This window comes from Urocampus carinirostris, chromosome 19 (genome assembly GCF_059441175.1).
Source record: "Urocampus carinirostris isolate Australia breed hairy pipefish chromosome 19, RoL_Ucar_1.0, whole genome shotgun sequence".
NCBI classification, from domain to species: Eukaryota; Metazoa; Chordata; class Actinopteri; order Syngnathiformes; family Syngnathidae; genus Urocampus; species Urocampus carinirostris.
The window spans coordinates 17,935,462-17,952,457 of record NC_142367.1 but is presented as its reverse complement, the minus strand read 5'-3'; the positions used below and the strand labels follow the sequence as shown (position 1 = coordinate 17,952,457).

The 16,996-nt window shown below is 42.7% G+C and overlaps 1 protein-coding gene across 1 annotated transcript in view; it reads left to right on the top strand.

Moving 5' to 3' along the window:
* Positions 1-16,996, top strand: part of dnah9 (dynein, axonemal, heavy chain 9) — a 254,737-nt gene that overhangs the window by 50,264 nt on the left and 187,477 nt on the right. The window contains exons 30-32 of the mRNA XM_088323097.1: positions 2,967-3,092; positions 3,549-3,788; positions 8,313-8,473. Coding sequence (XP_088179223.1) covers positions 2,967-3,092; positions 3,549-3,788; positions 8,313-8,473 — 527 coding nt within the window. The remainder of the gene's footprint in view (positions 1-2,966; positions 3,093-3,548; positions 3,789-8,312; positions 8,474-16,996) is intronic.

The window sequence follows — 16,996 nt, the reverse complement described above, 5'->3', positions numbered from 1 at the left end:
GTCTTTGGAATGTGGGAGGAAACCGGAGTGCCCGGAGGAAACCCACGCAAGCACGGGGAGAACATACAAACTCCACACAGGAAGTCCCGTAGCTGGATTTGAACCCACACAGGATGTTCCCAAGACCTTAGAACTGTGCCGCACACGCGCTAAACACTGCTCCGCCTTGCTGCCATATTGGAATCAATTCACATCTATTTGTATAACCCTTATTCACAAGATGTTTCAAATGACTGCACAGGTTACAATGACACCTTCCCCTGATCTTAAACCAACATGTGGGCAAGGAAAAACCCAAAAACCTCAACATGAGGAAAGTGAAGAAACTTTGAGAAGGGGCCTTACTAGTGGTTACACCACTTCCAGAATGACCAGGGTGCGATAGATTTATTATTGGGTAACAATACACAAAACGTAGTACACATCAATAAAAACATGGGTAATATGCACAATTTTTCAAGAAGTCTATGACAAAAAGAGGGAGAGGAAGTCAATACTAAGATGGCATGGTAAATTCAAAACAGATGGGTTCTTATGCGGAGCTTGAAAAACAAGACGCCCCTCAACTTCAGAAGATGTGATTGAACAAGTTTGAACTGCTGTCCAGCGGAGTCCCAGTTAATCAATCAGAAGACCCAGTAGGGTACTCCAGTGTCAGACAACAATAGCTTGTTGTGGCTTTTGCGTTGTAATGCAACAGGAGAAGGAAGATTGTCACGAACCAGGACAGGAAACGGGAATGAGAACCCAATCGCGTAACGTTACTCACAATTTATTGGGGAGAAGAAGAATGCGCGCACACTCGATCCGAGGATCGATGGTCGCGGAAGTAGATCGAAATCAGAACTAAAGAGTGGTCAAAATCAAACAGATCAGGCCAGAAATAAAACGGGATCAAACACAGGCAAATTCACAGGACTTGGCATATCACGCAGAGTCTAGCAGAAGTTTCGCAGAAGCTCTCACCCCAGGCAACTCGCAAGACCGCGTTTAAGTAGTCCGGCAGCAATCTGTCAACGCGTTTCAGCTGGTGTCAGTGGGCGGGGCCAATTGGGTGTCGTGGCAACTGTGACAGAACCTGGCGCCACACGGCGGGGACCAATTGGGCGCCATGGCAACCATGACAAAGATGACTGATTTGACCACCATCTCGTTTTTAGTAATGAGGCTACTTTAAGCCTACATGGCTGATTCAACTAGCCTAACACTTGTATATGGGTTACTGCGAACCCACATGAACTTTTTAAGCATCAGTGAAATTCCACAAAGGTGACCGTGTTTTCTGCTATGTCGAAGAAAGCTGTCCACGGACCATTCTTCTTTGAACAAGTAATAGTCAATGGTGAGACCTACCTCAACATCCTGGAAAACTGGTTAATGGATAAATTAAGTGAGAAATAGTCTAGTGACTTCATTTCCCAACTGGATGGGACACCGCCACACTGGGGCTTCAGGGTTAGACAGTGTCGGAAGAAAATAACCCCAGACAGATGGTTTGGACGGTCACTGAAGAATGATCACAATCTCATGTCCTGGCCACCCAAATCTCCAGATCTCACACGATGCCATTTCTTTTTGTGGGGCGGTTTAGAGGGAATGGTCTTGGTTCCCCCTATTCTCAGGGACATGGGTAAGCTAAAGGCACATATAACTGAAGCTGTGGCAACTCATTGACATTGCAATGCTGAGACGCATTTGGTGAGAATTTGACTATGGGCTTTATGTGTGACCAGGGTTGCAAGAAATGACAGAACAACTGTCACAAGCCAGAAACGGAGACAGGACCCAGTAGCGTTCGTTTACTCAGTTTTATTGATAAAGATAGAGAGCAGTGCTGCTTGCTTCCACGATCCAATGATCGACGGACACAGGTAGCGGGAGGCAGGAACGCGGGAGTGGCACTTCCGTGTCGAGCGAGGATAGTCGCAGGCAGCAGGGATACTGGTCGATAGCCGGGACGGAAGAGCAAGGGCGGTATCGAGTCCAGAAAAGAGGTCGGCAACAGGTATCGGACAGGAAACAGGGCAAAACAGGTTGATAGTCCGGCCCAGAAACAGGTCGGCAACAGGTAACAGGCAGGAGAAAACAGGGCAGGAAACTGTCGGAAGGTATAGAGCTTGCCTAGCTGGGAGCATAGGTTCGCAAACGGTCTAACGGCTTCCTCTTGGAAGCCGGGGGTTTACAAAGAGTCTTTGAACCAATCAGCGCTCTGGGCTGTTGGCGCCAGTTGGGCAGTCACAGGTGCCCCGAATCTGCATAAATGACAAAAACGCCCAAAACGACCCCAAAAAAACACCCAAAAAATGCCTCTCCCCCCAAAAATTGTAACATTTAGACCAATGTACTACGAAGTATGGAAAATGACTGAAAAACTATTGAAAAGTATGTAAAATACTGAAAGGTAGTAAATAAAAACATATTATATATACAGGGTTGGGTAGGGTTACTTTAACTGGATTACTTTCAATTACTTTTGGATTACTCCAATGCCAAATGTGCTAATAAAAGACAAAAGAAACTCAATATGAATCAAATGACTCAATTTTGTGCAGGTTTGGGGAGTGGAACGGCAAAAATGATGTTGGCAAGCTGTTTGGATTTATTTTCATTTTGTTTCTGTAGTAAAATAGTTTTGCCCGGAGATCAAAGAGATCAAAGCCAGGAGAGAAAGCTTACCACGTGTTGTGAGTCATCATTTTATTCATATTGAGTTCCTTTGGTCTTTTATTAGCATATTTGGTATTGGAGTAATCCAAAAGTAATTGGAAGTAATCAAGTTAAAGTAACCCTACCCAACCCTGTGTGTGACCAATGGTCCTCACATTGAACATCCTACTGAATTAATAACATGTGTTTTTATACCCTGAATAGTTTCCAAGATATTCAATGTCATAACGTTCCCAAGACTTTTGGAATTCGTACTTGTATTTTGACAAGCTCATTCATATTTCCTTGTGTTTTTCAAGGTGGAGGTTTGGTTAAACCGAGTTTTGGATACTATGCGCGCTACCGTCCGTCATGAGTTAGCCGAGTCCGTCAGCACCTACAGGGATAAGCCCAGAGAGCAATGGCTGCTCGATTACCCCGCTCAGGTAAGATCGAAAAAGTCCAAAATTTGTTTGTTTTTCTTTCAGTCCCCAGTTAGCATTTAACTGGATTATTCCAAGATGGCGGCGCCCTGCACGGCTGCGGCTACATCGGCTCGATACAGTAGATTAAGTAGTTAAGCGTATTATTAAGAAGGACAAGTTATGTGTTCTCTTTAAACGTTTTCTCTGCTCAGCATTTCAACACTGACCTCCAAAATACATAACGGCCCCCAGAGTTAATGACGTGACCTCGGCTAAAAAACACAACGACTTAGCGAATATTTTATGATGTGATTAATTTGCATCCTGACTAACAAGAACAGCCCTGCCCTTTTCTCCGATGCATTTTTAATTCAGCCGAGCGTGATTTATGAATACCGATTTTACACGGGATGAGTTATTTTTGCCCGACAAGAACGTCCCTCAAAACGACACGGAATTGACAGCGTCTGCTTCTAGGTGGCGCTTGCCTGCTCTCAGATCTGGTGGGCATCTGAAGTGGAGATGGCGTTCGCCCGTCTGGAAGAAGGCAATGAGGGTGCGTTGAAGGAATATTACAAGAAGCAGGTGTTGCAACTCAACGCCCTCATTTGCATGCTGATTGGCCAACTCTCGCCCGGAGATCGGCAAAAAGTCATGACCCTCTGCACCGTCGACGTCCACGCCAGGGATGTTGTGGCTAAAATGATCGCGCAAAAGGTGAGGTAGCGCTCGATAATGGGGAAAATGACCACCCACATTGTGGAGTTGGAAGGGATTTTTTTTGAAGAGTCTTTAGGTGACCAAACCCTAATGCCCATTTCCAAGCAGGGAGGCCAAATATACCAATACAGTGGGACCTCGGTTATTGCGGTTAATGGGGATCAAAACCACCCGCGAAAAGTGAAAATCTGCGAAGTAGCGACGCCCCTTCAAAAATGCTTAAAAAATATATATATATTATTATTTTTTATTTTTTTAAATTATTTTATTCTATTATTATTATTTTTTAGACCTGCGAAGCTCTGAACCCGCGAGCGTGGAACCACGAAGTGGCGACGCCCCTTCAAAAATGCTTAAAAAAATATATATATATTCTCATCTCATCTCATCTCATTAGCTACACCGCTTATCCTCAGTAGGGTCGCGGGGGTGCTGGAGCCCATCCCAGCAATCATCGGGCAGTGGGCAGGGGACACCCTGAACTGGTTGCCAGCCAATCGCAGGGCACACGGGGACAGACAACTCACTCGCTCATTCACACCTAGGGACAATTTGGACCGGCCAATTCACCTGAAATGCATGTTTTTGGAATGTGGGAGGAAACCGGAGTGCCCGGAGGAAACCCACGCAAGCACGGGGAGAACATACAAACTCCGCGCAGGAAGTCTGGAGCTGGATTTGAACCCACGCAGGAGGTTCCCAAGACATGAACTGTGCCGCACATGCGCTAACCACTGCGCCGCCGTGCTGCCCTTATATATATATATATTCTATTATTATTATTTTTTAGGCCCGCAAAGCTCTGAATCCGCGAATGTCGAAGCGCAAAGTAGCGAGGTCCCACTGTATAATAAGTCTTAGGTATGATTTAGCCAGGGATCGAACCTGTGACCTCCCAGTCTTGGGCCAGGCACTCAAACGTAAGTCCAACGAGCTAAATTGGTTGGAATGCAACTTGGTGTACTAGTTAAGAGTGACATTAAAACATAATCTAAATTCAAAGCAGGGAGTGCGACAGAATTCTCTGATACATTTGGACATTGTGGACATAGAAGGCGTGGCCAATGACCTGATAGCACTCTTATTGGTGTAAACTTTCACAAAACGTGTACAGACGCTCCCCTAGTTACGACCATTCGACTTACGAAAAACTGTAGATACGAACTTTTTTTCGGGATGTCAAAAAATATTCCTGTCAGTTAGATTTCGTATTGTGTGCGCCTTTTTCTGAGGACAGGAGAGTACTGTAGTGCTTCTTTCCACCACTACCGGCGTGTGGCGCTGTGAGAGGTCATCCAGAATCCACCCCAAAGAAGAAATCCGCTTTCTCCTCCTAGTTCGTGTGTAAACATTCTATACTGTATCTCCAGCGCGCTAAGAACTTTGACATTTTTATGTTTAATACTTCTTCAATACGGTTGGTGTAAAGTAAAAAGAAGAGGTGAGCCGTTTCTTTTAAAATAAAAGTGGAATAAGAAAGCTTGATGCGGTTGATAAAATGGTCGGAACACTTTTTTTCAAACACTTTTTACCACGGAGGAGGACCTCTTGTAGTGGATCTTCCAAAAGTAAGGTAAACACAACTTCATTTATCTTTAGAGAGCACGTGTGTATCCGTCCATCCATTATCTGCACAGCTTATTCTCAGTAGGGTCGCGGGGGTGCTGGAGCCCATCCCAGCCATCTTCGGGCAGTGGGCAGGGGATACCCTGAATTGGTTGCCAGCCAGTCGCAGGGAACACAGAGACTGACAACTCAATCGCTCATTCACACCTAGAGACAATTTGGACAAGCCAATTAGCCTGACAAGCATGTTTTTGGAATGTGGGAGGAAACCGGAGTGCCCGGAGGAAACTCACACAGGCACGGGGAGAAAATGCAAACTCCACACAGGAAGGTTTGGTCCCATGAACTCAGAACTGTGCCGCACACGCGCTAACGTGCTGCCCCCACGTGTATATATATAATTGTAAAAAAATGTGACGTTTCATTTAGAAAATTTGGAGGTCTCCAATTTTGTATTGCCCTCAAAATAGTTGATGAGGACAGTGTTTTTTTGACCACGAGATGTGAGCCTGTCGCGGAAAAATACAAAGCACTCAAATTTTCATTGATCAACCAGTACTACCTCTGCGATAGACAGGTGAATCAAGATTCACTAGTAGATCATGATCTACTGGTAGATCACAATTGATTACAACATGTAACACTTTTCATAAAAAGTCCCGTTTCGTTTATTCTTCCAAAAAACATGCATTGAATTCTACAAACATTGACGTTCAGTGTCTATCATCTTGAAACTAAGGGCACAATCTCAAGGATTGCTTCATTATTCAACATTACACTGGATAGATTTATGCTAACTATATTTTTTCTCTCAGGGGTCTCGTGGCAAATCTAAATGACTGAATTCAAGTACCGTATTTTCCGCACTATTAGGCGCACATAGAATCTGATTTTTTTTTTTAAAAGCTGACTATGCGCCTTACAATCCAGTGCGCCTTATATATGGATCAATATTGAATTACAAGGTCTCGCAACTTACGGTAAGCAGCCACCGACTCCATTTTTCGCGTAGAAGAAGTGCGCTAAACAACAATTCTCTTTTATTTGTGCGTTTGTATAAAGACCCTGAAATGGCTCCTATTAAGAGACACGCTTACAACGCAGAGTTTAAAATCAAGGCGATCAGTCACGCAGTAGAACACGGGAATAGAGCAGCAGCGAGATAGTTCAACATTAATGAATCGAACACGAGAGTGGCTCGAGCCGGCAGAATTAAGAGTCCCCCTAGGAACTCGCTAACTGAACAATGGTTCCATGGGTGAATTATGTAAAACCCACTACAACTAACGTTTCATTTACCATAACAATATCAGACGTTTTTTTGCGTGTTGACTAAATGGAGGAAAAGTAAAATGTTATGCCTAGCTGTTGTTCAAAGATGTTAAAGATGTGTCACGAAAATGCTTTACCTCAGAGAAAATAATAAAACGGCTGTTTATTCATTTTGGGAGTGAATGGAGTTGTGGAAAGCTTGTTTGTTATCTATTAATAACGTTTGACTGACCTATCTGACTGTTTTATCGACATTCCCTTTAGCGCTTCACCATCTAACGGTTGCATAACGTAACTACATCCTCTACTGTAGCCAAGTCAAGTCACATTTATTTATGACGCCTTTAATCACAAAAATGTCTCGAAGGACTGCACAGGATTACAATTACAAAATTCAGATTCAGATCTACTTTATTGTCATTCTAGTACACGTGTATACAGAACGAAATGTCGATACATCTGACCCGCACAGTTTCCTCGAATGTACAGATATAAGTAAAAGTTGTATTGTATTATGGCTACGTATAGTATTTTACCATAGTGACAATAGTGCAAGAGGAGTAGCTAACCAGATGTGCAAAATGGGCATTCAGGTTAACAAGTCAGGTAAACAGTAACATTAACACTGTAACAATAACGCTGTAAGTACAATAGTGTAGAGAGCAAATGTGCAAGGAGTGGCAAGCTATAAAGAACTGCCAGTAGTGCAAAAAGTCAGATTAGCAGCCGTTAAGATTTAGGTTAACTATATGTTTGATTGACCATTTAACAGTCTAATGGCCAGGGGGACTAGACTACTGCGGAACCTGGTGGTCCTGCACCGCACACTGCAGCACCCCCTCCCAGAGGCCAGCAGAGTGAACAGTCCATGATGGGGGCGAGAGGGGTCCCCGACAATGTTCCCAGCATGGGATAGGCAGCGCCTCTGGCCAATGTCCTGAATGGAGGGAAGTGTAGTCCCGATTATTTTCTCTGCTGTCCTCGTTACCCTCCTCACACTACCCCAGTCGGTAGCGCTGCAGCCTCCACACCACACAGAGATACAGCTGGTCAGGATACTCTCCATGGTGCCCCTGTAGAATGTGATGCACAATTACCTGATCTTAAACCAGCATGCACTCGTAGCGCCTTATAATGGGGTGCGCCTTATGTATGGAAAAAGTTTAAAAATATATCATTCATTGAAGGTGCGCCTTATAACACGGTGCGCCTTATAGTGCGGAAAATACGGTACATTATACAATGTAGCAATCATTATAATCCAGCACTGCTTCTCATGCCGAGCCTATTTACAGCACCGCAAGAATCTCAGCGGCGTTTGGATTCCTCGCAATACTTGGCAAGGTCACTAGCTGGCAAATGGAAATACCCTTGAACGCTCTCTTTTGAAAAACAAAAAGTTTTGGATCGGCACCAGCAAAATGATCCAAAAGCTTCTCGGAATAGCTGATTGGACCAGTCATTGTTAGATCAGTCATCCGTAGCAATAAAGAGTTAAGGCCGGGGTTCCTTGTTTACATCCTATTTGAGTTATTGAATCACTACTGTATCAGCGTATAATTGTATCTCCTCCAAGAGCTATTAGCGATGAAGAATGCAGCCAATATAATCAAACGAGGTAGAACACGCAATTCTCGCCATCGTTAGAGGAATAACTGTGCAATGTGATCTTTGGATTCCCAGGTGGAGAATTCTCAGGCGTTCGTGTGGCTCTCGCAGCTTCGGCATCGTTGGGATGACGGTGGGGAGCATTGTTTCGCCAACATCTGTGATGCCCAGTTCCGGTACTCCTACGAGTATCTGGGCAACACGCCGAGACTGGTCATCACACCTCTGACCGACAGGTATCTTTGTTTTTTGACTGGACTAGCAATTTGATTTCCATTAAAAAAAAATAGTCCCAATATATAAACAGTGGAACCTCTGTTCTCGACCATAATCCGTTCCAGAACCCTGTTCGAAAAGCGATTTGTTCGGACACAGAAATCATTTTTTCCCATTACAAATAATGTAAATCGCTTGAATCCGTTCCAACACCCTGAATGTTTACCTTTAAGACACACATAACATAAATGTAACCCAGGCTAATCGTACGTTCGCGTTAGCGTAATCTACGCTAACATGAATGTGTAAAAATAAAAAAAGGATAAAGAAAATAATTGTGAATAGGATTTTTTACCTTTGTGGTGGTCAGCAGAAGGCGCAGATGGACGGTGAGAGGAATGGAGGAGGAAGGAAAATTATTGTTTGGAAGGAGCGTCCCCTTCCATAGAAACTTCGGGGAGCTCTTCTGTCTGAGGGGTGCTCACACGTTCAAATCTCTTTGCTACGGATGACTAGCTCTTTTCACTTAAAATATATATCCAATGACACTTGCCTTTATTGGAGAAATATAAGTCGAATTCTTCTCGTACGCTTTCAAAGAAATGCAGAAATGCAGATGACGTCAGAGGGAGTTCCTTGTTTTATTGTTGCATCTTCAGCCTCACAAGAGAACTCAGAAAATCTTAGACATAACAAAGCTTTTATAGCTTCAAAGGAGTAAAACTGAAAGGGGGGTTCAGCCCCGTGAGACTAACTTCTTCGGACATGTTTTTCCCTCAGTTTTCTCAGAAAGTCTTCCCTTAAGGAGGATTGTTTGTACCAATTCGTCTGCCAAGACTTTCCCGAAAGTCTGATGTCAGCACGTTTCTAATTGTTTGTACTAACTCGTCTGCCAAGACTTTCCCGAAAGTCTGATGTCAGCACGTCTCTTTTCCACAACACCTTCTTTTTAGCATTTTTCGGAAGTGGTTCATAACAGTGTCGTTAAAGTCATTGATGACTCTGGTGGCTGCAGCTTCATCGGTGTGGTGAAATTCTGTAACTCGGCCCATTTGCTACACATGTGTTTAATCTCGGACGCCCCCTAGTGTATTGGAGGTGCAATTGCACCTGAGAAAATTAAAAGGAGTAAAAAAATGTGATGTGAAACATCCACCTTGGCGTTCGAACTGATTTTTGCTCGAACAACGAAGCAAGAATGTCTCGAATTTTTTGTTCGGACTCCGATTTGTTCGAACTGAGAGTCGTTCGAAAACCGAGGTTCCACTGTACTTCGCTTTTCGGTCACAGCTGGTTCACTGCGTCGCGGGTTTTGAAATCAATTGTCTTTATTGTCATTGATATCAACATATCGTACATTGTGTTCAGACGGAGCACACAGTAAAAGTTATCCCGAGGGGCAGGTTGTGTGTGTGTTGGGTGAGCGTGACTATGTGTGCCCGACTGTGATAGGCTCGTTCCTGCTCGCAGTCAAACAGCGAGGTTGGCACACAAGTTTCAGTTGTAAACACAGATTGTTATGTCAGGACCAAAATGGAAACAGGACCCAATTGCGTAGCATTTACCACAAGTTTTATTGAAGGAAAGAGGAAGGGCTGCACCCGCAATCAGGTGTTCGCTGGACGCAGGAAACAAGTCGCTCTCGTACTCGGATCGTGATCGTAACACGGAAGTGGATATTCCGTAGCGCGCGATGGCGGTGTCAGGGACAGAAAAAAATGGTCGGTAGCCGGGACTGGGAGAGCAAGGCGTGGTCGGGAATGAGTCGTAAGCCGGGACGGGAGAGCAGACATGGTCAGGACCAAAACAGGGCGTAGCCAGAGACAGACGGGAGCAAAAACGTGACAGGTGGGAGTCAGGGTCGAAAAAGGCTTGCCTAGTATGCACTGAGGTTTGCAGACGGACTGAAAACAGGGGACAGACAAGACTGGGTTCAAATAGTGACAAGGAGCCAATCAGAACCCGTAGTGGTTGGCGCCAAATGAGCGGGCACTGCTGAGTCACATCAGTAATCATGACAGTTTCACACCACGTACAGACACACAAAAACCTTTAAGCGATGTTATAATTGTAGATATTTTAGATTCTCTATATCCTCTCAAATTATGAGCCTTTTCTTGAATTTCAAACATTTCTTGTACATTTATGGGCTAAGACTGTAGAACCTGTCACGACCAGCACAGAGGGTAGACCCAACCGCGTAACGATTCTCAGTTTTATTGAATGGAAAGAGGAATGGCTGCGCCCAAGATCCAGTGCTCGCTGGGCCCGGGGGAGCTTTCGCAATCGGATTGCGATCCGAACACGGAAGTGGATCTTCTGTTGCGGCCGATGGCGGTGTCAAGGACGGAAAAACAGATCGATAGCCGGGATAGGAGAGCAAAAACGTGGTAAGGGTCAGAAACTGGTCGTAAGCTGGGATGGGAGAGCAGACGTAGTCGGGATCAAAAACGCGTCGTAAGCTGGGACGGGAGAGCAGACGTGGTCAAGATCAAAACGGGGCGTAGCCAGAGACAGACGGGAGCATAAACGGGACAGGCGGGAGTCGGGGTCGAAAAAGGCTTGCCTAGTATGCACTGAGGTTTGCAGACGGACTGACAACAGGGGACTGGGTTCAAATGGGGACTAGGAGCCAATCAGAACCCGCGGCGGTTGGCACCAAATGAGCGGGCACAGCTTGGTCACATTAGTAATCACACCACGTACAGACACACAAAAACCTTTAAGGGATGTTCGAATTGTAGATATTTTAGATTCTCTTCATCCTCTCAAATTATGAGCCTTTTCTTGAATTTCAAACATTTCTTGTACACTTATGGGCAAAATGTTGTTTAAAGCTTTAAATAAGATTAGAGATGTATTTGATGTGACACTTTCCTGAAATTTGAAGCACTCAGACTGTAGAACCAGCTCATGATCCAGATACCCACGTTTGGGAACAATACGCAGTGCTCGTTTTTGTACTGTTATTAACAGTTCCACTGTTCTCCTCAAAATTATAAATAATATAATTATAAATAATATGTCAAGTATGGAAGGCCCAAGGTAGAGTACAAAGTACGGAGTGAATCCTTATCAAGATACCGTTTTACCTTGTTTAAAACTGCAAAGGCTTTTAGATATTTTACTTTTTATGTGTCTAACTTGAGTTTTCTATGACATTTTATCAATTATGAATTCTAGTAATTTATTTTTTTACGTATTACTTTGCTGGGTTGCACGTTTTTTAAAATTGCACGACAGAATACCGTGACATTGATTGTTAATGCTCGGTTATCTTCTCTAGTTAAAGAAGAGTAATAGACCCTCAGTTATTTTGTTTTCTTAGCATTAATTTGCTAAGGCAAAGGCTTGTGAGCAATGTTCCCTGTAATTTTCCACAGGTCTGAACGTTCACACAAAGTCGGTGAGAAATGCTTGAAACAACAGTGAGCAACAGCAATCCCAAGAGTGGCAACTAAGTCATTATCAAACATGTCCAAAACTTGACATCAAGTTACATTTTGCGGAGTTTCCGGCAATGCAAAATAATTTTTCCTCTTTTGAATGAATTGACTCATGTACTATTGCAAAGGTTGTACGGCCCACAAACGTCGTTTGTTCTTACAACTATTTCACAAGATATCCATTTCTTTTTACTTCCTGATATATTTTGTCGCATAATATTAACATTTTTGGGGGCTTATTTAGTCGGTTGTAAGAAACAGAACTCTACTTAACTTTTTAGTGGAAGTACAATGTTGGCAACAACATTCACTTGATATAATTGGAAATTATTTGAATGCAACACAAAACTTTTCTTCTTTTTTTCCGTGTTTTTTTTCTACTTTTTTTAAATTACTTTAAAAAAATCTCATTGTGCTTATTTTACCCGAGCTGTTACTTTTTTCTTTTTGTTCTCTATTTACTTTTTTTCCTACATTTCTTTCTTTTCTTTTTCTCTGGCTTTTTTTCTAAATTTTTCTTTCTTTTGTTTCTTTTTTTCTCAGCTTTTCACTACTTTTTCATTTTGGTATTTTTTTTCTTTTTTGTTTTATTCCCCCCTTCCTTTAAGTCATTTTTTGCATAATTTTACTTAATATTTGGTCATGTTGGGATTAAAGAAGCAAAAACAACCCGAAGAGCCGTTTAGGACCCGAAAGAGCCGGTTCCTTTTAGTGAGCAGAGCCGAAGAAGCCGGTTCTCGACAAACTCTACTAACTTTACTCAACTTCGTTCTACTTCGACTCGACTATAAAATACTGCATTTAGTACGCAACGTCAAGGGAACCCGTGTATTTTTACTTTCATACACTGTAACTTTGACTTAAGTCGCTTCTTAATTAGTAATTTTGAGCCCTGATTTTTGTGCGCTGGCTAGATTTTCCTGTGCGCTGAGAATGTGCGAGCAGTGCGCAATTGCGCACGCACGCAGCTTAGAGGGAACACTGCTTGTGACCCACTGAAAAGGGGTCCGCGACCCATCTATTGAGAAACACTGGTCTAATGCATAAAACAGTAGTTTTCTATGCCAAATTCTATCTTCAGTATCACTCAATGATTGGGCCTCAAAGGCAATTAAGATATCATAATCATACAATAGTGCAAAGAAGTGTCCATGTAAGTCCCGCTTTCTGGTTAAATTGAGACAGCGGGGTTCCAGTAATCTCTTTTTGGATGAGAGCGGACGTCCACGGCCAAGCGTGAACCCGGACTTATGTTTTGTTTGTTTCGGAGCACATGTTTCCACACAACCCCAGATAAACTTCCAACAACATAGATACCTGCCGAGCGACCATTCCATTTGAAGCCCCAACAAAGCAGGAACAATGGACTTTGATAGGCAGATCAGTTGGCGCTGTCGCAACAATTGGCCATATGCCGCGTATCCTTGCCAGGATCCGGATTGTGGACAATGGATAAAGGGGCATTTTGTCCCTGAATTAAATCCACAACTTGCGAAAAAGCCTCACAATGTCCATGATATTGTGATGGGGAAATGAAGTTTCATGAAGCACCTCTGATATGTTCTCATCTTCCAGAGCTGGAATAGCCCTTCCAGAGCAAATTTTATTTATTTTTTGTATGTAAGTATAAAATATGTCTTGATTGAGAACATTTAAAACATAAATATGTTGTTTTTCAATGGGTTTTATATTTTGTTTTGACTGTGTCAGAGAAATATCATGAAACCCTGTCCCTATTCAAACCCACTCCTTTCTGTCCCCTTTTGTCAGTCCATCTGCGCACCTCAGTGAATACCAGGCAAGCCTTTTTTCGACCTTGACTCCCACTTGTCCCGTTTTGCTCCCGTTTGTTTCCGGCTACGACCTGTTTTTGATCCCGACCACGCCTGGTCTCCCGTCCAGGCTTACGACCCGTTTTTGATCCCGACCACGTCTGTTCTCCTGTCCCGGCTAGCGACCCATTTTTCCATTCTTGACACTACGATCGCTTGCTATGGAAGATCCACTTCCGTGTTCGGATCACAATCCGAGGATGAGAGCGACTTGCTTCCCGCGCCAAGGGAACTCTGGATCGTGGGCGCAGCCCTTTCTCTTTCCTTTGATAAAACTTGTGAGAAACGTAACGTAATCGGGTCTGGTTTCTGGTCTGGTCCTGACAGAAACAAGAAAAGCTCTAGTCAGAATTTGCTAGATGTTATGCAAATGGTAATGACTCGTTGGCCACATATGGCCGTGTTGGAGTTATTAATCTAGCCGGCTTAATAAAATCATTTTTTTTTTAATAAGTATTCCAATTATTTTTTTGTTATTGTTTTAGTGCCATGCCTGTCTCCATTGTCTCCTTGTAGCTCTCTCCTCCATAAAAATACATGTTTTCATAAATATTGGGTACATATAAATAATTTAATGGTCATTTGTAGCGCAGTGGCTAGCGCGTGTGCGGCACAGTTCTGAGGTCATGAGATCGAACCTTCCGGTGTGGAGTTTGCATGTTCTCCCTTTGCTTGTGTGGGTTTCCCCCGGGCACTCTGGTTTCCTCTCACATTCTAAAAACATGCATAAACAAATATACTGTAAAATGGTATATAACATGTAGATATGAACGCCTACATGTATATTTATTCATATCTGTGTCATGATTACTCATCACACTCACCTGTGCCCGCTCGTTTGGAGCCAGCTACTGCTGGTTACCTGATTGGTTCCCCGTCCTACTTAAGCTATGTCCTTTCACTCGCCTGTCGTCAGTCCGTCAGCGAACCTCTGTTTTCCCAAGGCAAGCATTTTTGACTCTGACTACCGTCGGTCCCGTTTTGTCATCCGTGTTCCACCCGTCCGTTCCTGACTTCCCCGTTTGTCTCCTGCTACGACCCGTTTTTGGACCCCAACCACGTTCTGATCCCCCGTCCCGGCTCACGACCTGTTTTTCCGTCTAACTACGCTATGATTTCCTGCTCCGGAAGATCCACTTCCGCATTCAGAACACGCTCCGATCCCGTGAGTGGCTTGCTTCCCGTGTCCAGTGAGCACCGGATCGCTGGCGCTGATTTTTCCTCTATATCTCAATAAACTTGTGAGTATCGTTGCGCGATTGGGTCTACCATTTGTTCTGGTTCTGACAATATGGATATTATAGATTTTTTTTTTCCCTCATGCATTACCAAGTATCGCTCTAAACTATGTATCAGTGGATAAAAACTTTAGCTTTATGGTCAAATATGCCATATCCACAACAAACAGCAGATATGAAATGACTTCCTCTTTCATGCGCGTAAACATGCAATCTATAAGGCACAATACAAATAACAAATAGCAGTAAGATCATATAACAGCTTCAGTTTAAAATAGTATACATGTTAAAATGTATGTACATAAAAATATATAAGCTCTGATTTTAAAATTTGCAACGTATAGCCATAATCTGAATCGGCAGAGAATTGGGGAGTGGGGAGAGTGGTTAGGGTGGGGATATAATTCAGAGTCTTAACAGCTTGATGAGAGAAGCTGTCTTTGAGCCTGCTGGTTCTGGCTGTGAAAAAAAAAAATCCAATGAATCATATTTTTCCCTCCAGACAGGTCGATCTAAACATTTTTTTAACTCAATGCTGCCCATAACTCAAAATGTTTGCCCACCCCAGTTTAAAGCCAATATAAATACATTTTATTTAAATATTTGTCAGAGAAAGAAAAAAATCCCCTTATCCTAGATTTCAGAGGTGATCTCCCACCACTATTTGTTTTGTACTTTTGCAAATAAGACATTTTTTTTTCAATTACCTGAGTCACTAAATGAATAATTGAATACAGAAATGAATATATGTCCAAGTTTATTTGTGCACATGAATTTGATTAGCGATTTCTGTCTGAGACTGAATGGCAAAATTGATGAATTTTTACTTCATGCTGACCTTTAGATTTTTCCCCTTCTGTACTCGGTATTAATGTTCTCTGATGGAAAATGTCAGTTGAAAATATGGTTTTGTTTGTATTCATTAAGTTTCACGCTGCCAAACGAAATAATGCGATTATGAAACGTGAATGAATTAACGGCTAGACTCATTGAGAGGCTTTTCGTGCTGACAGATCGAAAACGGCAAACTGAGAGTAGGGTACAAACTTATTTGGTTTTATTTTGATTTTGAGTTTTGTGTGAGGATATTGTTGAATTTTTATCAATGATCCTTTAAAAATGCAGTAAATTAATATTAAAAGAAAGCATAAACCCCCATCTTTAATTAGAACAAAGTATGTCTATTTTTTACCAACGCCAGTTAAACAAGAAAATAAAAAAGGATTTTTTTGTGAAAGGATGTATTTCAAGCAGAAATTTTACTAAGGTGGTATTTTTTCCCCCGATACTTCCAATATAGAATCAATGCTTTATAGAACCACAATTACATTTTGCTTGCAAAATAATGTTTTATTGAGGTTATGCATGAACTTGTACATGAACTTTTAATGCCAGATTTTTCCAGTGATAAAATTACACAACTTGGTCACCATGGCGATCGCCTTCCTGTGAAAGCACACGAAACGTCACCCCTCTCTGCCCCTTCCATGTCCTAGGGACTCTGTCATCTATTTAAAAAAGAAAAAAAAAACTCTGTTAAAGCGTTGTCTGTACTTGTTGTATCCATATATTCTCCTTTCTCACCACACTGCTTCACTACGCCTACTCGTGAATTGGGGCCACTTACACACAATCGCTGGATACAGGAAAACATACTAAGTAGTATGGCTTCATCGAAGTTGAGTTTTTTTGTATAGCCCTTGATCACAAGGAGTCTCAAAGAGCTGCACAGACCACAGATGATTGCAAACCAATGACACTATCCCCTGATCTAAAACCTACATAAGGGCAATGAAAAGCTAAAAAACCTCAACATGAGGAAAATGAAGAAACCTTGAGAAGGATGACCCGGCGGCAAAGGATGTTCCAATAACAAATAATACACAGATATTGTCAACATGAAATATAGGTCATTCATAAGCTAGAAAATAGAAGTGTGTTTTAAGCCTAGATTTAAACAGTTCCACTGAGGTTGAAGATTGAATCTCGGGGGCTAGAATATTCTACAACATCGGGGCCTGAATGGA